This window comes from Pomacea canaliculata, linkage group LG5 (genome assembly GCF_003073045.1).
Source record: "Pomacea canaliculata isolate SZHN2017 linkage group LG5, ASM307304v1, whole genome shotgun sequence".
In the NCBI taxonomy this organism is placed as follows: domain Eukaryota; kingdom Metazoa; phylum Mollusca; class Gastropoda; order Architaenioglossa; family Ampullariidae; genus Pomacea; species Pomacea canaliculata.
The window spans coordinates 367,629-392,352 of NC_037594.1; the positions used below are offsets into that span (position 1 = coordinate 367,629).

Below are 24,724 nucleotides of genomic sequence, written 5' to 3' on the forward strand. Positions count from 1 at the left end.
GTGAAACTAGGGTACAGTCAGAGTGTGGTCGTTATTACCAGCACTGCTGATGTCGTAAAACAAGGGTACAGCCTCATTTAGCTGACCCTAGCGGGTACCACGTGTACCCCGTGTAACAAGGCGCATAACTACGATTGTTCTCACTGTTACAGACACACAAAGACCGCTAGGCAAAGGCTACAGTACATCCTACTGATTCTGATGGACTCTACTCTTGCCGTCCTCGTGCGCACCCAGCTGGTCACGTGATTATATTCTGCTCCTGTACAGTAGTGATGTAGCATCAAGGTAGAGCAACCACAACAGTACAGGAGTGGACGAGTACTTCTATTTCACTGACACTTTGCCCACAGGATTGTTTGTTTTGCTGTAGGCACAGTAAACAGTAGTAAACATGCCTTCTAGCCATCTAGAGTTAGAGTTCCACTATCTGTAGTATAAGTATAGAGTAGACAGTAGTAAACAGTAGTAAACATGCCTTCTAGCCATCTAGAGTTAGAGTTACACTATCTGTAGCATGAGTATAGAGAGTTCCACTATCTGTAGTATAAGTATAGAGTAGACAGTAGTAAACAGAAGTAAACATGCCTTCTAGCAATCTAGAGTTAGAGTTCCACTATCTGTAGTATAAGTATGGAGAGTTACACTATCTGTAGTATAAGTAGAGAGGATACAGTAGTAAACAGTAGTAAACATGCCTTCTAGCAATCTAGAGTTAGAGTTCCACTATCTGTAGTATAAGTATAGAGAGTTCCACTATCTGTAGTATAAGTATAGACAGTTCCACTATCTGTAGTATAAGTATAGACAGTTCCACTATCTGTAGTGTAAGTATAGACAGTTCCACTATCTGTAGCATACATATAGACAGTTGGCTCTGACACAGATGTTCTTGATGATACAATGTGTTACACATCGTTGGCGCTAACTAGCATGACACTATGATATCACTACTATTAGTTATGATCATGGAATCCTTCCAGCGCTGGAACTTGCTGGTCACCTAAATGCCTCTTGTCTAAAGGCAGTATTATTATTTATTATTAGACATGTTTGTGGCTTCAGCAGCTGCTCGATGCGTGTGAGAAATCCAATTATGCGCCATATTGTGAGCCAAGCTGATGACTTCAGTTGTTTAACACGGACAGTGGCCGATGCTTGCTGAGATATGTAAAATAAATTGAGTTAATGAAACGGCCGCTTCCATAAAACGGAAAACACTACATTGAGGTTTTCACTTTTGACGATAGACAGAGAGCAGATGGCCGGGTACAGTGTCACTGGAGCTCTTCATGGGCTCGTTACAGGCCCTGACCTGACCAGTGCCGACAAATGAAAATAATTATCTAAAATAAAACCGCTACAGGCCACACAATAGTAATAGCAGTAAGCACTCATGTGCAACACCGCTGTGTATATAAATATCTATTATACACGTGTAACTTGTGACTGTAACTAACAAAATATTCAGCGCTAAATAACCAATGAAACACATGATTTTAGTTCATGCAAGACATTGTGTAGATATACGTCGTTACTTCATTTTCTGTTTCTTACTGGACCTGTCTGCTCACACACAACAAAATGACCCCCGTCTGACAGTTTCCTGCTCCTACTTGCTAAGGACCTGTGACCTGTCACCTGTGACCTGTCACCCTACCCCCCGTCTGGCAGTTTCCTGCTGTTACTTGCTAAGGACCTGTCACCTGTCACCTGTGACCTGTCACCCTACCCCCCGTCTGACAGTTTCCTGCTCCTAAGCACGTGTGACCTGTCTGCTCACCAAAAACAACCTGTACAACCCAAAAATAACTTTGAGCAGTCAAGCGCATTAATAGTGGTTACTCGTCATAAATATCATAAGTGTGCTCTTGTACATCGCATGTCTGTGTAATAGAGTAGATATTAACATGACATTGCGATGTAAGCATGACTACGTGTGTGTGGTGTGTGTGTGGGTTGTGTGTGGTGTGTGGTGTGTGTGGTGTGTGTGCGGTGTGTGTGTCGTGTGTGTGGTGTGTGTGTGCTGTGTGTGTTGTCTGTGGTGTGTGTGTGTGGTGGTGGTGTGTTGTGTGTGTGGTGTGTGTGTGTGTGTGCGTGTGTGGTGTGTGTGTGTGTGTGTGTGTGTGTGTCGTGTGTGTGGTGTGTGTGTGTGTGTGTGTGCTGTGTGTCTGTGTGTGTGTGTGGTGTGTGGTGTGTGTGGTGTGTGTGTCGTGTGTGTGGTGTGTGTGCGGTGTGTGTGTGTGTGGTGTGTGTGTCGTGTGTGTGGTGTGTGTGGTGTGTGTGCGGTGTGTGTTGTCTGTGGTGTGTGTGTGGTGTGTGTGCTGTGTGTGGTGTGTGTGTGTGGTGTGCGGTGTGTGTGTGATGTGTATGTGGTGTGTTTGTGAGTGTGGTGAAAACATTATGTTGATGCTGTGCACTGTAAGATTCACACAAACTCCACACAGAAGCAAATCACACTGTCTACTGTCTACTGTCTATTACTTACATCTACTGTCTACTGTCTATTACATCTACTGTCTACTATTTACTGTCTATTACTTACATCTACTATCTACTATTTACTGTCTACTGCCTACTGTCTGCTGTCTACTGTCTTCTGCCTACTGTCTAATATTTACTGTCTACTGCCTACTGCCTACTATTTACTGCTACTATCTACTATTTACGGTCTGTTGTCTTTTACTTAATTCTACTGTCTACTGCCTACTGTCTACTATCTGCTGTCTACTGTCTATTACTTACTTCTACTGTCTACTATTTACTGCCTACTGTTTACTATCTGCTGTCTACTGTCTACTGCCACTGAAGAGAAGACCACTCTGGTGCTGTAAGACTGACAGTCACGAGCTTCATACAACCTGATTGTGGTTAAAAGGGAGGTAATAAAGGTGCCCGCGCTGACCCTTGACCCCATCGATTATCTCTGTCAGTTAAACGAGTTATCAATTAGGAGAACAACTGAACATCACTCAGTGTCCAGTGATGCTTAGTGACCAAGTGCTTGTAAGAAAGTGTCTTTGTGGCCTGCAGGCGGGGGAGGGCCACCTCCATACACCACTCCGCGCACAACTACAAAAGGAACTCAGGTCACATGGTGCACAGCCAGAAGACGTCATCACGGGTCACGGAGTGCACGAGCGGGAAAGAGGTTGTGTGAGAACAAAAGCCTCGTCAAGGGGCGCAAATCGTTTCATCGACTGCAGCTGTTTGGTGTTTGTGTGGGACCAACGCTGTCAACACTCCACCCGTGGAGGACAGCAAAAGCCTGGGTGGGCTTAGGGAGGGTCGATGTAAGGATGGGGTGGTCACGTGACGCTACTCAAGCTCATCAGTTTCTCATGCACCCGAATTCTGGGGCCAGTGGTACAGCACACTGCGAATTGTAAAATGTTGAGGTCTCAAGCATATTGAGTGCAAACTGTTGTAGAGAGGTCAACACAAGGCAACTGTGTCACATTTTCAAACTGAAATGGGTTCAAACTCTTCCAGCCAGACTTCAGCTCCTGTCCGCTCCACCTAATGTCAACAACTTGCGGATCCAACAGCACATTAACCCCCAAATGATAATTTTACACACACAGTGGGAGCAGAACTACTGAGTGGATTGGTTACTCGGGAAGTTCAGCTATAACTAACAAATAAAGTCAGGGACATGATCTTCATGGCGAGCACAGTGAGTGCAGTGCAATACGACTGCTGCAGCGTGTACACCACGTGACTTAGAACGCTAACTCGACCATTACCATAAGACAACCCGACCACTGCCTAAACAGTAACATTCTTGTGTAAAATTGCCATGGTAATGAACATGTGTACAGTAGGCATTAAAATACAGCTTTCAGACAAGTGGTACATGTAGAGCAGACCTGGGCAAGGGGCGGCCCTCGGGCCAGGGTTAGCATAGTATAGAAATATACTATATACTATACATACAGTATTGGGTAAAACTGTTAACTACATTAGTCTTGCCCCCTGAAACCATCCCAATTTTTCATGCGGCCCCTTGGGAAAATTAATTGCCCACCCCCGATGTAGAGGGAGGAACATTGAAGGAGTCGCTGTTTACAATTCATTTATTTTAACTCGTGGACATGTTATTTCCTTACACGTTCTCGTGTTTGCTAGTCAATATAACACTTCTCTGAACCTGATTATAATAACTATGGTTATTCCATTAAATACTTTTTTCTCCAGTTTAAACTTAGTAAAAAAATAAATTTTCCAAAGTATTCTGAAACTGTCATGGCAGTGGTAACCTGCTCACCACATTGCATAAGCACTTTTACAGCTTAAAACTATTTAGATAATCAGTTATATATATATCTAAAACAATGCACAACAAAGTTTTTGAACTTTTTGAAAACAAACATTGTTTGAAATAAGTTAAAGCTGGCTAAGCCAGAGTTTGTTCCAGTGAGGACAGTGTTTGTACGTGCGTGTGCAGCGCATCTCATCCAACAGATTTTTGAAAAGTTTCAAAGTTGGCTTCTTGAAGACAGTTTTAAGTTTTGAAAGCAAGTTGTGCAGCTCGCCCCGCCATGCCAAACGGTTTAAGGCAGTCTTCTAGTAGCAATTGTACATGTAGGGCTTTCTCCAGGACAGTCGGAAGGTTTGGAAGTGTGCACAGCAACTGCCGCCTGGTCTACACCACTCACACACTTCTGTTTGGGCTCTCTCCACAGTCTGTGTAGTACTTTGCCACAGTATAGTATACTTACAACAGTATAGTATACTCGCCTCAGTATAATGTACTTACAACAGTATAGTATAATCGCTACAATATATAGTATTTAGCACATTATGGTATACTAGACTCAGTATAGTATACTCACACCAGTATAGTATACTCGCCTCAGTATAGTATACTTACAACAGCTCTGACATGGTGGGGGTGGGTCCAAGTGCCCTCTCGACTTTGTTTACTGAGTTGTACTCAACACAATGTTTGTGTCACTATAGTTGCTGAGCCACGAGTGTATTTTCTCATAAACTGAGTGTCGCAGGTCATTGACTTGAATACTTTAGTAAGTTTAGTTGAATGTTTTTTTCATTCACCTGAAAAGGCTCTTTCGTGTCATTAGTCACTCACTTGTAACACACTGGACACAACAAACAGTTTATTGTAGCTGCTACAACCGTCAAGTGTGACACTTTCTTGCCTCGCCTCTCTTTATGAATAGTTTCTATCAAACTCATTTCATATCATAGCTATTTCAAATCATTATATCAGTTCATTGTTATGACGACAGTGAAAAGTATCTTCAAGTATTTTGTTGTTAACGTCAGCTTTTGATGGTTTCTCTGCCTCGCACTATAACCTGTAACCTTTAACCTGTAACTTTATGTATCTTTATATGACTCACCCATCTTGCTGTGACTGGCAATTCCACACATCGTCAAAATAAGGGGAAACATGCAAACAAGAGATAATATAATATAAAGATCGGAAAGTGCTGTCAAAGAGTTTTATCGTTTGTTCTCAAGATTTTGTACTAACGACACGACTGTACTGCGCATGTCTGGGGCTAAGGCCGTTGCCCCCGAGTGTTTATGGCGACTTCGGGGACAAACAAGGTGAGGCGGGGGGACGCTCATTTGCAAACTTAATATGCTTCCTTGTGGAGACCTCGTGTCCGATTCTCTGAGTGTTCTATAATTCACTTGACATTCCGCTTTCTACAACACTCACTTTGACCGAATAATCAATGGCGCCGAGTACTTGGTGCGTCACCCAGTGGCGCCATCGACCACAGCGGGCGACATGTGACGTGCGGGTCTGAGACCCTGTAGTCCCTACTGACATAGCTACGACACACGTCACCTTAGTGTCTTCAACGACCACTGTGTGGGACTGTGGTGAGTCAACGTGTGCACCACAGCAACACCAGGTCTTCCCACTCAGCCACATGACACGGGGAAGGAGGAGAACTTAGGTGTCCGGCCATCTTTGCAGCTTGTCACAGGCCCTGATGGCGGGTCTTGCTACCCATCACGTGGGCGAGCGAGGTGTTTCACATAACAATACTCATGTTACTCTCCTTCTCGGAGAAGTGCATGACAAGAGTGGAAATTACTTGTTTTATTAATTACTGAGTGCAAGTCAGGCTTAACACGTGTCATTGTATGCGCTAAATGGAGAAGTAGGCCTGTGAAAGACGACAGGTGATTTCACCTTTATCTCGTCTCTCACGTTTCCAGCAAATCAAGCTTCATGAATATAGATAGCCACTCACTCAAGTGCTGCTGCAGCTGCAGAGTGGAGCCTCCCCCAGTAGACAGACACCAGCAGCGTAGGATCAGGTCGTGGAGGTCGTCCTGCTGTCTGCTGTCTTGGAACTTTCTGGTGACGTAGTCTCAGTGACGACGTAGTGTGAGTGGTGACGTAGTCTCAGTGACGACGTAGTGTGAGTGGTGACGTAGTGACGACGTAGTGTAAGTGCTAAAGCGTTATCTGTACTTACTGACTCAGGTGCTCGCAGTTATCAGACAGAAAGTTGGATAGCCAGGATAGCGAGAGACATCAGGGGTTAGAATGGTATTCCGGGTATTTGTGGCTTCAGGGTGGCCATCTACAATCTGTTGATTAAATCTTTTTTTTTTTTTTTGTTTTTGTTTTGGCTTTGGTTTGACATCAGTGTAACAATACACTCTTCGCTTGTATCTTTGTGTATTTTTCTCCTGTTCCTATCACACTTTTCTTTCCTTATCTCTCTCTCTCCCCTTTTCTCCCTTCTTTGCTAAGAATAACCAAATTATTTAGGTGTTGTCATAAATACTAACAATAACCAATCATAATGCAAATCATTTAGCTGCCGCTATAAATAGCGATGTTGAATGCTTGTGTGTCTGTGTGAAAGACATCTAGCCATTGCCCCAGGGTAAATCTTCAGGTAAATACTTGAGGAGGGAGGGACTGGTGTAAGGATGACACAGGTAAATGCATGAGGAGGGAGGAGGTAAGGACGGGGCGATGTCCGGAGAAGTTGAACTACAATGAATGCCAATAACTACTCGGAGACCTCGGGCTTCGCCTGTCACACTCCGCTGAGTTCTGTTTGATGCGAGTCACTCAGCTCTGGATTTTACACGAACTACTAACTTCTGTTTGACACAGCTCTCACAGGTGTGTTTGACACAGCTCTCACAGGTGTGTTTGACACAGCTCTCACAGGTGTGTTTGACACAGCTCTCACAGGTGTGTTTGACACAGCTCTCACAGGTGTGTTTGACACAGCTCTCACAGGTGTGTTTGACACAGCTCTCACGGGTGTGTTTGACACAGCTCTCACAGGTGTGTTTGACACAGCTCTCACAGGTGTGTTTGACACAGCTCTCACAGGTGTGTTTGACACAGCTCTCACAGGTGTGTTTGACACAGCTCTCACGGTGTGTTTGACACAGCTCTCACAGGTGTGTTTGACACAGCTCTCACAGGTGTGTTTGACACAGCTCTCACAGGTGTGTTTGACACAGCTCTCACAGGTGTGTTTGACACAGCTCTCACACGTGTGTTTGACACAGCTCTCACAGGTGTGTTTGACAGCTCAAGAACTTCTGACACAGTATTTCTGTTTGTCACACCTCTGTTTACACACCTTGATGTGTTCTCTCCGACTCAAATTGATAAGTCCTATAGGTACAACCTGAGCAGAATGCTCATTTTATGAGCTTAATTTTATTTTCAACTCACTCCTACTTTAGTGTCAGAGGTGATGAGTTCCTCCGTGTGTTGTCAGTAGCCCAGGCTGTGAGCAGGAGAGAGACTACAACTTCAAGCAGCCGCTGAGTGATATTGAGTATAACAAGTACAGCTGCTGTAAGATTTGTAACAAATAGTTTGCCCAGTGTTATCTGCAAGACAGGCAAAACACTTTAGGTTCTTATCTGAAGATTATTCTGGTATCGCTTTGCATGTTACTTCTATTATTATAAAGACATTTATTATAGAACAACACTGATGTCATTGTTAATGACGAGGTTTAAAAATAGTTGTCTACCTGTGTACAACGACAGATGATTTCCTCCTCGTCTCTTATCTAATGTTCCGCAAATAAAGTCATTGTGCAAGTCTGTGGGATATATAGCCAGTCCCTCACATGCTGGAACATTCTACCGCAGTCTTTATCGTTTGAAAACTGATGTCAACCATGAAGGGCAAGGCCGTGGTGACGACCCTTCTCCTGTCTTTGCTGGCACTGTCTGGTAAAGTAGAAGCCACAAATATTGTCTTGTTTGCTGATAGTCCACAGACAGACAGAATGAGAAAGTGATGAGATAGACAGGAATGAACAGGGCGATTGCTCGCTTGTTGAACTGAGATGAACAGAATATATATGTATATATGTATATATTATATACAGGCGTATGAGCTACCTCACTGATTTGAAGTTTCTATTTCTTTCTGATGACAATCTAAGTTTTTTCACAGGCTTTGTTTTTCAAAAGACGAGTGATTGTTTATTATCTACCCTGATTTTATCTTCTTCTTCTCATTTCTCATTGCTTGTCCGCTCTTTACTTTATTGTCTGAATGTGATTAGAGAGTGTCACAGTGTGATGCTGAGTCCACGTGTGTCTGTGTCACCATCTCTGTCCTTTGTCCCCAGAGCAGCAATGTCCACGGTCATGGACACAGTTCGAAGAGTCCTGCTACATCATGCCAGACCAGGCTGTCACGTGGCTGGAAGCAAAGGTAGAGTAATGTTCTTGTTTCTACCGACATTGTCATCTAGTGAAGGAGGATGGTAGTTACCTGCACACAGTCCCTCGCTCTACTTCTATAGAGAGCAGGTAGGAGAAATCGAACTTGTATTCACCTGCCGTCAGCAGTCACACGTGTCACACTAGATTCATAATCAGTCACACTAGTCACAACTGGCTAATGCTTACGGTTACAATAGCCACACTAAGGTCGTACTTACAGCTGCAACGCTGACACTAGGTTGGTCCTTACAGCTGCAGCCACCACTGACACTAGGCTGGTACATACAGCTGCGTTATTGACACTAGGCCGGCACTTACAGCTGCAGCCATCACTGACACTAGGCTGGTACTTACAGCTGCAGCCACCACTGACACTAGGCTGGTACATACAGCTGCGTTATTGACACTAGGCCGGCACTTACAGCTGCAGCCATCACGGACACTAGGCTGGTACTTACAGCTGCACCACTGACACTAGGCTGGTACTTACAGCTGTACCACTGACACTAGGCTGGTACTTACAGCCACCACTGACACTAGGCTGACACTTACAGCTCGACTTACAGCAGACGCCGGGAGAAGCAGCTGTGACGTAAGACACGTGGCGCAGGTGAAGTTTGTTGTGGAAAGTACGGCGGCGAGACTTCATGCCAAAGAGAAATGCGTGGACTGCCAAGTGTTCAACAGCCTTCATGCTAAGATGGTGTTAAAGACAACAGCCTCATCTCTGACACAGCTGCTTTAATCTGACTTGTGCTTGGTTACATCTGACCTCTGCTATTTATAGCTGACCTGTGCTTGTGGTGACTTGTACAGGAATTGTGCCTGGAGATCGGGGGACACATGGTGGAAGTTGACAGTGCTGACGAAAACAATTTCTTGCTCAGCATTATAAAGAATCACGGAGGTGAGATAAATATTTACACACCGCTACAGCAAACACAGTTTATTAAAAGAACTCCATGAATAGTCATTAGTTAAAAGCAGTCCTCTAAACGCTTGTATGTCTTCAAAACGAAATTGTTATTTGTAAATTCGCAGCTGATACATGATACATGTAGGTAGTTATTACATTGTATGTCAGGAGTGCTAAAAGGTAGCACATATTTGTCAGGTTTTGATAAGTATCACGGTATGTATGTCAGGGTGTGACATAGTATTACAGTGTGTATATCAGATTGTGACAGGTTTCACATATATATGTCAGGTTGTAAAAGGTAGCACATATTTGTCAGGTTGTAACACGTATCACACACTATATGTCAGGGTGTGACATAGTATTACAGTATGTATATCAGTATGTGCTGTCAAGATAGTTTCTTTGCAGTTACTTCTTCCTTTTTTTTCTGAATGACATTGTGAATAACATTTGCATTGCAGGTCACACAGTCGTCATTCAAATAATCTGTTGTGTGAAAGTGTGAAGACTACACTTCTGGACTGGATGGCAAATATTACAGTAGATCACCAGAGTCCATGTTTAACGGCTGTTATTTTGTCAAACCAGCGACTAGCTCGTGGATCGGACTGGAGGATTTTGCGGAGGAAGGCCATTTCGTGTGGTCGTCCAGCCAGCGGGTACCTTCCTACACCAACTGGGCCCCTCACGTGCCCGATGACATCAATGGCAATCAAGACTGCGGGTGGATCACTAACCACCCGGCGTGGTGGGCCGCTGGCTTGTGGGACGACGGCTACTGCACCGACAAGTTTAACGTCATCTGTGAACGGTCAGTCATCTGCAAGTCCTCACACTTTTATTCCTCACCATTTCCCGTTCATCCAACTTTTATTCCACAAGTTAAGCTTCAGAACGGGTGACGTAGGGCAGTCACGTGTGATAGCTCTACAGCTCTGTGTTGTCGTCAGCTCGTGCACACACACACAGACTGACTTTCTGAAGTAAACATGTCACAGTCTGTCTCAGTCTCGTTAGAGGTCTCAGTCTCGTTACCCTCTGTCTCAGTCTCGTTACAGGTCTCAGTCTCGTTACCATCTGTCTCAGTCTCGTTACAGGTCTCAGTCTCGTTACCATCTGTGTCAGTCTCGTTACAGGTCTCAGTCTCGATACTATATGTCTCAGTCTCGTTACAGGTCTCAGTCTCGTTACCCTCTGTCTCAGTCTCGTTACAGGTCTCAGTCTCGTTACCATCTGTGTCAGTCTCGTTACAGGTCTCAGTCTCGTTACCATTTGTCTCAGTCTCGTTACAGGTCTCAGTCTCGTTACCATCTGTCTCAGTCTCGTTACAAGTCTCAGTCTCGTTACAGGTCTCAGTAGTGACCAGTGAGCTGACAGCACAGCAACACAAGGAAAGCACTTGCAGACATGCCGGCTGTCGTGTCCAGTCTCGCTGTGGACTCGTGTCTTGATGCCATCGCGGACCTCAACATCGGCTACGGAATAAAACGGTTTAGTGTCAGCCCTGCCTCCAGTCATCTGAGAGGAACGTGTGTGTCTGTAGTGTGTGTGTGTGTCTGTAGTGTGTGTGTGTGGTGCATGTCTGTGTGTATTGCATGTGTGTGTGTGGTGTATATGTGTTGTGTGTCTGTAGTGTGTGTGTGTTCGTGTCCGCGCGCCCCGGTGGCGAATTTGCTTTTCTCCAATAATTGTTGTCTAGCGACCTTATCCGAGCCTTCCGATTGGCTGCTAGCTCACGTGACTTACTCTCGAACCCATACAGCTGTGCACACACACACACATCGCACTGTGTTCACTTGTCGTCTGCTCATTAAAGAGCCTCTGATGATGACGAGCGACTGCTGCGCTTCAATAAAGGTGAAACTGCACATTCACTGGGGTGTAGCTGTGTAGAAAACACGCTGACAAATAAACTTTACGGAAGACGCCAATATTCATGCGGTGTAGATTAGTTAGCGATACACATCGATATTTATGTCAGTCGATTGTTTCACGCTCTGTCTCTACTTCCGCTGTATTCACATACACATACACCAAGCCATTGCTTGATCGTAGTTGTTTCTTCACAATTTTATTTGTGAACATTTAAAATGTCGTCATTAAATATCCGATAACAGAAAGTTGGAGCCGAGCTGTCAATAAATAAGAAAGGGAAAACAATGGGCATCGACGCGTTCATGATTCCAGTATATGACATTTTGGAAACTCGTAACAGGACGATCGTTGATTTTATGTTGTGACTGGAAGACTGTGCATTATTTGTCATATAAATCTTTAAGATTATCTGATATTTAATTAAATGTCAAATCATATAGGTTCCTGTATATCGCTAGAAGAATGGAGTGGGTATATTTGTATTGGTATCTCACCTACTGGTACAAGTAACATACTGAGTGAAAATAGTGAATTTTAGGGATACTTGGAAATTTTACTATATCCAATTGTATCCTGTGTTTTTAGGAGGATGCTGTTATTAATAAAATAATTAAATCATTAACATTGTAGGGTACTATAACTGTAACCATCTACCAAAACAAATAAAATAACGGCCAAAAATCCTCTTATCTCAAGTGAGACTAGTGAACTCCAATATTTGAGACTGTCTACTTTCTCCCTTGACTCCGCTTTCTGTTGCTGGGTCATCAACTTTGAATTTTCTATGTTGATTTCCATACCATACACTGATGATTCTTTTTCAACACACTTAACATGAGCAACCAGTTCTTGTTCTTCATCTGTTAACCCATGTGCTTCAGAGTTCATGATAACTGTGTGTGCTGTTTTATAACACTCCATGCCGCATAGGAAATATTAAATAACAATATGTACTTCAACGTGCATGTTAAGAGTTTCTCTCCACCCCACCTTCCCCCCCCCCCAAAAGAAGTCTGGCAGGTTCTCAAGTTCTAGTATGGTCAATAATCACCTGTTTGGATGAACAATGCAACTGTTAATGGCTGCCAAAAGCTATTTTGTTTTTGGATCTTTTCAAAAGAAACGGCTTTTTTGTAGTCTATATTGTTCAATCATTCCTACTATTCTTGCAGAACTTGCAGCATCATGATAAACTCCTTAAACAGAGACTTCTTAAACAGAGACTCACAAACTCAACAAACAACTGATGTCCAAGTTTTATTTTTTTGTTTTGTGGTGATGTAAGTTATAAAAATAATTTCTTAGTAATAAAAAGTGAAATATTTTTAAATTGAGAATTTTAAAGCCCACACTAACCTGAGCTCATAATAGCAAATTTGCAAAAGACAACAGTCTAGCTAAATGCACACATAAATGGCTTCTGCATACAAAATTGGCTTCTTGACATAACACTAATCAGTTCTGTTAAATTCTACCAGCACAACATTAGTATCATTAACATTCTATGTAATTACTCCACAAATTTTGATTGTATATGCTTATGCCCACTTGTATAATCCATGAAGCATGGTGAATGAAGGAAGCTCTGTATGCAACTTGTTCATCTGACATATGACTGTATTAACTTCAACTTCTCTGACATGAATGTTATGATGTTATAGAAATAAAATGTTACATTAAAAAATACATACTGTGTAAAAATGGATATGTGCGTGCATGAAGCTCCGTATTAAAACTGATGTAGTCGCATAAGTGAACGGAAGGGATGTTGCTGTATTCTTAGCTAACAGACATTTTCACACAGAAACCTCCACAGTTATGTAAAACGATTTTACTTGCTACTGTGATTTGCTCATATTGTGCAAATGCATTTTTGCAACTCATTTACTACAGTAATGATTAGAAACAGAACGATCGAGGTGTTATAAATGTTCGTAAAGCCTTTTTATCGTTGTCATGAATCACCATAAATTTCCGGAGTATGCTGTACAGCCTATAATATATAATCTAATGGCGACAATGGCTGCCTCACCCCTACAGGCTTGTGGAAGGTGATTCTGCGATGGAGGGATGGGCACCGCCCTCACGTGAACCTGACCGCGAGAAAGGTGAGGTCTCTAACACTTCCCTCCTTCACGACCTGAAAAAGGTCACGAAACGACCTTTACCTTGTGTTTCACTCGACACCTCCGTCACTCCAACTCTCCGTTTGGACAGAGATGTCATTGATGTCCAGTCCGCATGACGTCACAGGGTCATTAGCCATGGACATAACAGATTTCCTGTATATACTCACAGTGGAAACACTGTACACTTGTGGTTTGTTACAAAACTGACCTGACGACCATCCAGGGTCTTGGACTCCAGGGGCAGCGGAATGTGTCAATGTGTCTGTGTCTATGTGTCTATGTGTCAACGTGTCAATGTGTCTGTGTCTGTGTGTCTGTGTCAACGTGTCTATGTGTCAACATGTCAAAGTGTCTATGTGTCAACGTGTCAATGTGTCAACGTGTCTACGTGTCTACGTGTGAACGTGTCTATGTCTCTATGTGTCAATGTGTGAACGTGATCACCGTGTCTATGTCTCTATGGCTCAACGTGTCAACGTGTCTATGTCTCTATGGCTCAACGTGTCAACGTGTCTATGTGTCAACGTGTCTATGTGTCAACGTGTCTATGTGTCAACGTGTCAACGTGTCTATGTGGCAACGTGTCTATGTCTCTATGTGTCAACGTGTCTATGTGTCAATGTGTATGTGTCTATGTGTCAACGTGTCAACGTGTCTATGTGTCAACGTGTCAACGTGTCTATGTCTCTATGTGTCTATGTGTCTATGTGTCAACGTGTCTATGTGTCTATGTGTCAACGTGTCTATGTGTCAATGTGTATGTGTCTATGTGTCAACGTGTCAATGTCTCTATGTGTCGATGTGTCAACGTGTCTATGTGTCAACGTGTATGTGTCTATGTGTCAACGTGTCTATGTGTCAACGTGTCTATGTCTCTATGTGTCAACGTGTCTATGTGTCAATGTGTATGTGTCTATGTGTCAACGTGTCAACGTGTCTATGTGTCAACGTGTCAACGTGTCTGTGTCTCTATGTGTCGATGTGTCAACGTGTCTATGTGTCAATGTGTCAACGTGTACGTCAGTCCAGCCACATGAACCTTCTCACTCATTTCACTTGCTAATAAACTGAACTCATTAAGAGATGATTAGTAGATACTGAAGCCAGCTAGTCTCGTGATCTTGAAGCAGGTAACAATAGTCACGTGCTCGTGTCTCTTCACAACGTGGAGTGAATGGAACTCACTGTTAGATAATGTTAGATAAGTTGTCTTAGATAATGAGTGGTTGAAAAACACGATACACCAGAGATAGGTATCTGTACAGAATTACAGATATCTACTTGCGAAAAAGGACAGATGATTTCAGTTTTATCTCTTATCTCATGTGACAGCAGCTCACATAGTTACACAGCATTTAGCTATAAATAGTGCAATGTTGTGAGCTGTAACAGTGACTGTTACTCCAGTCGTCAGCCATGAGAGAGCAGGTCGTCGTCATTATCCTCCTTCTCGCTGCCTCGGGACTTTGTGGTAAGGACAAGCTGATGACTCATTTGTGCAGCGAAGGGAGAGAATTTCAAAGCTGAAGACCAGGCTGAATGTTTGCGTGTTTTCAGATGTGGGTAGATGTGGGTAGATGTGGGTAGATGTGGGTAGATGTGGGTAGATGTGGGTAGATGTGGGTAGATGTGGGTAGATGTGGGTAGATGCAGGCGATACCAGCCTCACCTGTACATTTCAGCCTCCAAAACACACCCGTTGATTAATTATCCGCTAGAAAAGGATCAACGAGAGACGGTAACGGTGTACTACGTCACGCTAACAGTTTACTACGTCACGCTAAACAATGTACTACGTCACGCTAACAGTTTACTACGTCACGCTAACAGTTTACTACGTCACGCTAGTGCATCGTTCACAAAGTTGCCAGCCAACACCAAACAGAGAGACAGAGAGAGACAGTGAGTGACAGTGACTCAGAGAGACAGAGAGAGACAGAGAGAGACAGTGAGTGACAGTGACTAGTCAGACGTGTCAGTCTGCATTTCTCGTGCTCAAGAAGCAGTTTGTCACAACCACGAGCAGTACAGACGTTTCTCCTGAAGTGTACATGTCACACTCATTGTAATTATCATTCAACCTTTGTTTCTCAGCGGGCAATCGGTCCGTTCTTTCTGGATTAATCTCGTTGTCGCCTCCATTGCCTCTTCCTCTCCCCTCTCGTTCACCTGCCCCTTATCCTTAGCCGTGTGAAGCATATTGTGAAGTAGTGTTGTGTGTGCGTGTGTCTGTGTAAAAGTCTGACTTGTGTCCCCCTCTTTCCCAGAAAAGCAATGCCCGCCATCTTGGACACAACTGGAGCACTCGTGTTACGTGCTGCTGGAAGAGCTGTTAACGTGGATTGAAGCAAGGGTACAGTAAGGTTGTTGTTTCTTCCCTAAAGACACTAACTATTACTGTTAATGCACTAAACACACTAATTATTATTGTTAATGCACTAAACACACTAATTATTATTGTTAATGCACTAAACACACTAATTATTATGGTTAATGCACTAAACACACTAATTATTATTGTTAATGCACTAAACACACTAATTATTATTGTTAATGCACTAAACACACTAATTATTACTGTTAATGCACTAAACACACTAATTATTACTGTTAATGCACTAAACACACTAATTATTACTGCTAATGCACTAAACACACTAATTATTAATGTAAAGCAGACAGTAAAGGTCTTGTTACTTCCACAAGCACACTACCTACACTCAACTCACGCTAGTAAACACATCACATGAACTCGTAAACAGTTTATCCGTACTGTACTCTTGCGTGTAAACACAATAGTCGACTACTACACAGAGACACGTGTGCTTGACATGTCTGTACATGTGTACAGACCCACACTGTACGTGTGTACAGACCCACACTGTACGTGTGTACAGACCCACACTGTATGTGTGTACAGACCCACACTGTATGTGTACAGACCCACACTGTATGTGTATACAGACCCACACTGTACCTGTGTACAGACCCACACTGTATGTGTATACAGACCCACACTGTACATGTGTACAGACCCACACTGTATGTGTATACAGACCCACACTGTACCTGTGTACAGACCCACACTGTATGTGTATACAGACCCACACTGTACATGTGTACAGACCCACATTGTATGTATGTGTACAGACCCACACTGTATGTGTACAGACCCACACGGTATGTGTGTACAGACCCACACGGTATGTGTGTACAGACCCACACTGTATGTGTGTACAGACCCACACTGTATGTGTGTACAGACCCACACTGTATGTGTGTACAGACCCACACTGTATGTGTGTACAGACCCACACTGTATGTGTGTACAGACCCACACTGTACGTGTGTACAGACCCACACTGTATGTGTACAGACCCACACTGTACCTGTGTACAGACCCACACTGTATGTGTGTACAGACCCACACTGTACCTGTGTACAGACCCACACTGTATGTGTACAGACCCACACTGTAAGTGTGTACAGACCCACACTGTATGCGTGTACAGACCCACACTGTATGTGTGTACAGACCCACACTGTATGTGTACAGACCCACACTGTATGTGTACAACCCACACTGTATATGTGTACAGACCCACACTGTATGTGTGTACAGACCTACACTGTATGTATGTGTACAACCCACACTGTATATGTGTACAGACCCACACTGTATGTGTGTACAGACCCACACTGTATTGTATACAGACCCACACTGTACGTGTGTACAGACCCACACTTGCTGCATGCTGCTCGTGATGACAAGTTATTATCTGCATTAACAATCAACTGCAATAGCTGCATTGTGTCCTGTACAAAACCAAGTCAGTCATAGTTTGCGCGTGCTAATGTGACTGCAGCAATGTGACTGAGGGCAAAGAACAATTTCCTGTTACTTATTAAACAAATAAACTCCTTATCTCGTAATGAGCATACAAAGACTAAGCTTTATCCTCTCGGGTGGATTAAGGGCTCAGTAGCTGTGTCAAGAAATCCTCTGTACTAGTGCCGACTGGTGACGTGGCAACAGACTTAGAAAGTAGCGAGTACAGCAATGGTCACATGATCAAAAAGTGTAAGTTGCTGCCACTTATTCTGACAGTTTACACACATTTATAAATAATTTGTCTCAATATTTAGCTATTATCACAAATCATCTGCTTTAATAGTTTACAGCTACTAATTTATAATTCTTTAATCTTCTCTAAGTCTCACAACTTATATTCTGACTTACCAAGGAGTTCTGTCTGGCGGTCGGCGGCCATCTTGCTGAAATAGAAAACGTCAACGAAAATCGCTTTCTGACCGCCATCTTGGTAGCTCACAGCGGTAAGTTCCCTCCCATGGAGAAGTCAGGAAGCTGACAGTTCAAGTGTGACACAGATGTCCACAAGTGCTTGGGGTCAGTAGTGAATTATTCAGCTGAATGTTTCCTGCAACGTAATCATTGTATTCTTCCACCACCAGTTGGTGCAGCTCACCGGGTAGTGGTGTGGTGGCTTGAGCACCTTGTAGTGGTGTGGTGGCTTGAGCACCTTGTAGTGGTGTGGTGGCTTGAGCACCTTGTAGTGGTGTGGTGGCTTGAGTACCTTGTAGTGGTGTGGTGGCTTGAGTACCTTGTAGTGGTGTGGTCACCTTGTAGTGGTGTGGTGGCTTGAGTACCTTGTAGTGGTGTGGTCACCTTGTAGTGGTTTTGGTGGCTTGAGTACCGTGTAGTGGTGTGGTCACCTTGTAGTGGTTTTGGTGGCTTGAGTACCTTGTAGTGGTGTGGTCACCTTGTAGTGGTGTGGTGGCTTCAGCACCTTGTAGTGGTGTGGTGACCTTGTAGTGGTTTTGGTGGCTTGAGTACCGTGTAGTGGTGTGGTGGCTTAAACACCTTGTCGTGGTGTGGTGACCTTGTAGTGGTGTGGTGGCTTCAGCACCTTGTAGTGGTGTGGTGGCTTGAGTACCGTGTAGTGGTGTGGTGGCTTAAACACCTTGTCGTGGTGTGGTGACCTTGTAGTGGTGTGGTGGCTTCAGCACCTTGTAGTGGTGTGGTGGCTTAAACACCTTGTAGTGGTGTGGTGGCTTGAGTACCTTGTAGGGGTGTGGTGGCTTGAGTACCTTGTAGGGGTGTGGTGGCTTGAGTACCTTGTAGTGGTGTGGTGGCTTGAGTACCTTGTAGGGGTGTGGTGGCTTGAGTACCTTGTAGTGGTGTGGTGGCTTGAGTACCTTGTAGTGGTGTGGTGGCTTGAGTACCTTGTAGTGGTGTGGTGGCTTGAGCACCTTGTAGTGGTGTGGTCACCTTGTAGTGGTGTGGTGGCTTGAGTACCTTGTAGTGGTGTGGTGGCTTGAGCACCTTGTAGTGGTGTGGTCACCTTGTAGTGGTGTGGTGGCTTGAGTACCTTGTAGTGGTGTGGTGGCTTGAGTACCTTGTAGTGGTGTGGTCACCTTGTAGTGGTGTGGTGGCTTGAGTACCTTGTAGTGGTGTGGTGGCTTGAGTACCTTGTAGTGGTGTGGTGGCTTGAGCACCTTGTAGTGGTGTGGTCACCTTGTAGTGGTGTGGTGGCTTGAGTACCTTGTAGTGGTGTGGTGGCTTGAGTACCTTGTAGTGGTGTGGTGGCTTGAGTACCTTGTAGGGGTGTGGTAGCTTGAGTACCTTGTAGTGGTGTGGTGGCTTGAGTACCTTGTAGTGGTGTGGTGGCTTGAGCACCTTGTAGTGGTGTGGTCACCTTGTAGTGGTGTGGTGGCTTGAGCACCTTGTAGTGGTGTGGTCACCTTGTAGTGGTGTGGTGGCTTCAGCACCTTGTAGTGGTGTAGTGGCTTCAGCACCTTGTCCATCCACAGAATCATGTTAGCAGCAGCCTTGTGCTCCAGGCAGGCCTAACCAAGCTGAAGAGGTCTGTCAGGACAGTGGCCAGACTAAACTGTTGCACCCTGGTCCACCAGGTTTTGCTTTGGGCGAACAACTGACTCATGTAAAAGAGCTGTTATAGAACCGCAATACATGTATTATTACAACAGGGGCCTGGTCGGGAAGATTCCTCTCTAGAGGAATTTATGACGCATGCTGGTGAAAGCCTTAGGGAAGGCAGCTTGCTGATTCATCTTTTGACGACCAAGGCAAGAACCAGGATAGGAACCTGGAACATCAGAACCCTCTATGAAAGTGGCAAGTCAGCTCAAATTAAAAAATGTTTCAGGGCTCTCGGCTTATGCGAAGCCATATGGAAAGTGGCTGGCCAGACAGACATCAGGAGAAACAATTATTTACTCTGGCCACAAAGACCTGGACCACGATCACACCCAGGGAGTTGCACTGCTGATGTCAACAGAGGCAACAAGGGCACTGATAGCCTGGGAACCAGTCTCACCACTGTTCATGGCAGCAAGATTAAAAGTCAAAGGAAGGATGATCACCATCATCCAGTGCTATGCACCAACAAATTCTGCAGATGAAGAGGAAAAAGAAGACTTCTACAGCTCCCTGCAGTCTCTGCTTGACCACACACCAAGAAGACATCTGAAGATCATTATGGGAGACCTAAATAAAGTGGGAGATGATAACACCAACAGGGAACTCATGGGAAGACATGGCGTCGGCACCTGCAATAAAATCAGGGAACTCTTCACAGACTTCTGTGCTTTCAACGACCTCGTCATAGGTGGCACTGCGTTCCCACACAAGAATATACACAAGACAACTTGGACTTCCCCGGATGGCCAGACAGAAAACCAGATCGACCATATAACACTTGCACGAAAGTGGAGAAGGAGTCTTCAAGATGTCTGAGTGCTTCATAACACCAGCTCCTAGTGGAGGTCTTCAAGACTAAGCTGAAGTCCTTCATTGGTCCAGCAGGCAGACCACACCACAAGTTCAATACGCAATACCTCAAAAACAAGGAGACAAGTGAAATTTATAACTGTGAAGTCAAGAATAAGTATGAGGCCCTTTCAGGACTGACAGAAGAATCAGTGGAAGAATACTGGTCAATATTTAACAGCATTTGGAAGACAACCTGTACAGATGTTCTATTGAAGAGAGAAAGAAAACACAAGGAATGGATGATTCCAGAGACCTGGGCAAAGACTGAATCAAGAAAGGGACTGAAACAGAAGCTCAACCAGTGTCAAGACCAGCTAAGGAAGGAAGATCTCAGAGCTGATTATTGGGAAGACAACCGCCAAGTGAAGAGGTCTGTCAGTGAGGACAAGAGACGATTCACCCATGAACCGACAATTGAAGCAGAGACAGCAGCTAGACAGGGAAACATGAAGCGACTGTACGAAATAACATGAACTCTGTCGGGCAGGAACATCAACCCAAACAAGCCAGTGACAGACAAAGACGATAAGACCATAATAAACGATGCAGGACAAAGAGACTGCTGGATGGAGCACTTCAAAGAGATCCTGAATCGACCTCGTCCACCATCTTTACCTGATATACCACCAGCAACTTAGCAACTTCGTGTCAACACCAGTCCTCCCACTAAGACAGAAATCATCAAAGCTATCAAAAGCATGAAAAGTGGCAAAGCAGCAGCCCCGGATGGCATACCCCCAAAGGCATTAAAGGCAGACCCAGAAACAACAGCAACAATTTTACAGCCCCTCCTACACAGTCCAACAGACTGGACACTAGGCCATCTGGTCAAGTTACCAAAGAAAGGAGACCTCTCTCAGTGCAACAACTGGCAGGGAATCATGCTGCTGTCCACCCCCAGTAAAGTCCTACCAAGGGTAATTCTAGAGAGACTGAAGAAGGCACTAGACAAGAGACTGAGACCAGAACAAGCAGGGTTTCACCAGGATAGGTCATGCACTGACCCCATGGCCACCACCAGTATCATCATTGAACAGTCTATCGAATGGCAGACTTGGAAGAGAACAGTAGAGAGCGAGGCAAAGGACGTGGGGACCCCATGGGCCCAACTGATGGGGGCTGCCCTATACAGGGACCGCTGGCGAGGTGTTGTTGCGGACCTATGCTGCTCCAGGAGTAACAAGGACTAAACTAAAAGTAATCAATGTATTTTTATAGCTTCACTGCTGCATTAGAAAGTAAGCTAAGATAATAAAATGCAACGGTTTGTCAGAAAGTGTTGGGTGAGTGGGTGTGTGTTGCTGTCCAACAGCAGACTAGCAACCTTTCAACACAAATTTTATGTCAGAATTGTTAAAACACTGCTGTTGTGTATTTTATACTACTTCAAACTACGGTAAACTATTTGTTACTACAACGTGTAGCCCTGCCTCCACTACCTGACAGCCATTTTGTGCCCCAGTGAACGGCTCGTGGATCGGACTGGAGGACCTGACCCAGGAGGATCGCTTTGTGTGGACCACGAGCCAGCGGGAGGCGGTGTACACCAACTGGGCTCGTGATGAGCCGAGCGACTCACAGAGGGCTCAGAACTGTGTGTGGCTCACCAACAAGCCCGAGTGGCAGCCACCTGGCGGCTGGGATGATGGACAGTGCGGCGCTCACTTCCTCGCCATGTGCGAACAGTAAGTGTTGTCATGGTTACAACACTTCATCGCTTACCACGTGATTTTCACTCTACACACCGCTCACACACCAAACATGGCGGGCGAAGATGGCGTGTGTTTGTGTGTTTGTGTGTTTGTGTGTGTGTTTGTGTGTGTGCGTGTGTGTGTGTGCGTGTGTTTGTGTGTGTGCGTGTGTGCGTTTGTGTGTGCGTGCGTGTGTGTGTGCGTGTGTTTGTGTGTGTGCGTGTGTGTGTGTGCGTGTGTTTGTGTGTGTGCGTGTGTGCGCTTGTGTGTGCGTGCGTGTGTGTGTGCGTGTGTGTGTGTATGTGTCAGAGAGAGCGCGTGCCTACAGGTAGGTGTCCACGCCAGGGTAAAGTAGTTGTTCTGTGTGTTTTTCGTCAGTCGTTCATATTTGTCCATTAAGAACTGCCTTTAGAAGCCCGGATGTATGTTAGAGTTTCTGAATAAAACTGTATCATCTAGAATGTTGCTTTCGTCACTCATATTGTTTTTATCTCTCACTCTTCTTGCAGGCCTCTGCACTGATTGTCGTCTGGTGGAGCAGGACAACCTGTTTGTCATGGGTTGACAATGTGTCAGTGGACGTGAGTCACGTGACTTCTCACTTCGCACTTGTCGTGTGAGTTTGTAAGTCCGTGAATAAACAGCTCTACACCATCATCAGCCTTTGACCTTTATTTGCGAGTGTGTTCGTGTGAGTACTTGAATATATGCACATCGGCTGCAGTTTGTGTGTGTGTTTGACTATGTAATTATGTATTCTATGTATAACTATGTATTCAATGCAATTGTCCATATATGGATGTGTTTGTTTGAACTGTGCTGCACTGTGTACAATAACCATTTGCACGTTGACCTGCACTTCTCGTGACAAATGACTGCAACAAACCTGACACAGAAACATTGTGTGTATATATATAATAAATTGTTGGATGCGAAAGTTATGAAAGTAGGGGACCTCACTGATGTTTATGGTACATTTGTGACTTGATGACAAATGTGAGGTACCCTGCCTTACTCAGCACAGATCCCTTAACCTACAATGGCCTGATACAGTCCACAAAACAATGTCCAATGAAGTGTAATTGCCTGTTAGTCTCTCAGAGGCAACCTGCTAATAGGGGCTGGGCTATTATTGCAAAAGAAACACAAAGAAGTTTTGAAAATCCTTCGAGATAATAAAGTGTACCCGTCTGCACCCACAAAGTGGGAGGCTGAATTTAAAGAATGTAACCGGTCTGGTATATTATAAAAGCCCTTGAAAAAGCAAAATGAACAAAGGAGAAAAAAAGATTAGCTCGTGGAAACTGTCAGTACACTGACCCAACGTTTGTAATAACCTGTAGCAACTGCTATTTAGTCTGCAGTAAGCCAGTGCAGCACTACTCCTAGTTTATCTTATCATCAATCATCATCAAATCAAATAACAATGCTTCTGTCAACTAACAGTAGCATCTATACACTACTAGATAACTACTACAGATACTACTAGATAACTACTACAGATACTACTAGATACACATACTATATACTATTATATCTACTGCAATGAACATAATGTGTCTTTCCTTATCCCAAGCCCAGTCCGAAAGATTGCCACACCACACACCACACACCACACCACACCACACCACTAACCAACAACACTTGCAATACCTAGACTACGTCACATCCACCAGCACACCCTGTGTGTAGACCACACCACACCACACCACACCATACCACACACCACACACCACACACCACACCACACCATACCACATACCACACACCACACACCACACACCACACCACTAACCAACAACACATGGAGTACACAGACTACGTCACATCCACCAGCACACCCTGTGTGCAGACCACACCACACCACACCATACCACACACCACACACCACACCACACACACCATACCACACACCACACACCACACACACACCACACCACACAACACCACACACCACACACCACACCACACACACACACCACACACACACACACCACACACTGTATGTAGATCACACCACACACCACACACCACACACCACACCACACACCACACCACACACCACACACCCTGTATGTAGACCACACCACACACCACACACCACACCACACACCACACACCCTGTATGTAGATCACACCACACACCACACACACACACCACACCACACACACACACACCACACACCACACTGTATGTAGATCACACCACACACCACACACCACACACCACACACACACCACACACCACACACCACACACCTGTATGTAGATCACACCACACACCACACACCACACACCACACCACACACACACCACACACCACACACCCTGTATGTAGACCACACCACACCACACACCACACCACACACCACACACCCTGTATGTAGACCACACCACACACCACACACCACACCACACACCACACACCCTGTATGTAGATCACACCACACACCACACACCACACACCACACCACACACCACACCACACACCACACACCACACACCACACACCACACTGTATGTAGATCACACCACACACCACACACCACACACCACACCACACACCACACACACACACACCACACACCCT

The 24,724-nt window shown here is 44.7% G+C and overlaps 3 protein-coding genes across 3 annotated transcripts; all 3 read left to right on the forward strand.

Annotated features, from left to right (window-relative positions):
- The first annotated feature begins 8,058 nt into the window (after positions 1-8,058).
- LOC112564443 (low affinity immunoglobulin epsilon Fc receptor-like) lies at positions 8,059-11,126 on the forward strand. The gene is made up of 5 exons (XM_025239273.1): positions 8,059-8,205; positions 8,610-8,695; positions 9,523-9,613; positions 10,214-10,436; positions 10,975-11,126. The coding sequence occupies exons 1-5, from the start codon at positions 8,142-8,144 to the stop codon at positions 10,982-10,984; spliced, it is 474 nt and encodes a 157-aa protein (XP_025095058.1). The 5' UTR covers positions 8,059-8,141; the 3' UTR covers positions 10,985-11,126.
- A 3,820-nt stretch (positions 11,127-14,946) lies between these two features.
- LOC112565199 (low affinity immunoglobulin epsilon Fc receptor-like) lies at positions 14,947-22,791 on the forward strand. The gene is made up of 5 exons (XM_025240530.1): positions 14,947-15,100; positions 15,897-15,982; positions 17,874-17,964; positions 21,906-22,128; positions 22,644-22,791. Exons 1-5 carry the CDS (start codon positions 15,046-15,048, stop codon positions 22,654-22,656), a joined length of 468 nt encoding a protein of 155 aa, XP_025096315.1. The 5' UTR covers positions 14,947-15,045; the 3' UTR covers positions 22,657-22,791.
- Positions 17,905-21,630, forward strand: LOC112565198 (craniofacial development protein 2-like). The gene is made up of 2 exons (XM_025240529.1): positions 17,905-18,037; positions 19,818-21,630. The coding sequence occupies exons 1-2, from the start codon at positions 18,019-18,021 to the stop codon at positions 20,405-20,407; spliced, it is 609 nt and encodes a 202-aa protein (XP_025096314.1). The 5' UTR covers positions 17,905-18,018; the 3' UTR covers positions 20,408-21,630.
- Positions 22,792-24,724: the final 1,933 nt, after the last annotated feature.

What these genes read in the sequence shown, in the direction of transcription:
- LOC112564443 (XM_025239273.1), top strand. Translation starts at nt 8,142, where the DNA reads ATGTCAACCATGAAGGGCAAGGCCGTGGTGACGACCCTTCTCCTGTCT. An exon ending in GTCTTTGCTGGCACTGTCTG is followed by an intron (nt 8,206 to 8,609) that starts GTAAAGTAGAAG and finishes CTTTGTCCCCAG; the next exon opens with AGCAGCAATGTCCACGGTCA. An exon ending in CATTATAAAGAATCACGGAG is followed by an intron (nt 9,614 to 10,213) that starts GTGAGATAAATA and finishes TTGTCAAACCAG; the next exon opens with CGACTAGCTCGTGGATCGGA.
- LOC112565199 (XM_025240530.1), top strand. Translation starts at nt 15,046, where the DNA reads ATGAGAGAGCAGGTCGTCGTCATTATCCTCCTTCTCGCTGCCTCGGGA. An exon ending in TAACGTGGATTGAAGCAAGG is followed by an intron (nt 15,983 to 17,873) that starts GTACAGTAAGGT and finishes TGACTTACCAAG; the next exon opens with GAGTTCTGTCTGGCGGTCGG. An exon ending in CATCTTGGTAGCTCACAGCG is followed by an intron (nt 17,965 to 21,905) that starts GTAAGTTCCCTC and finishes TTTGTGCCCCAG; the next exon opens with TGAACGGCTCGTGGATCGGA.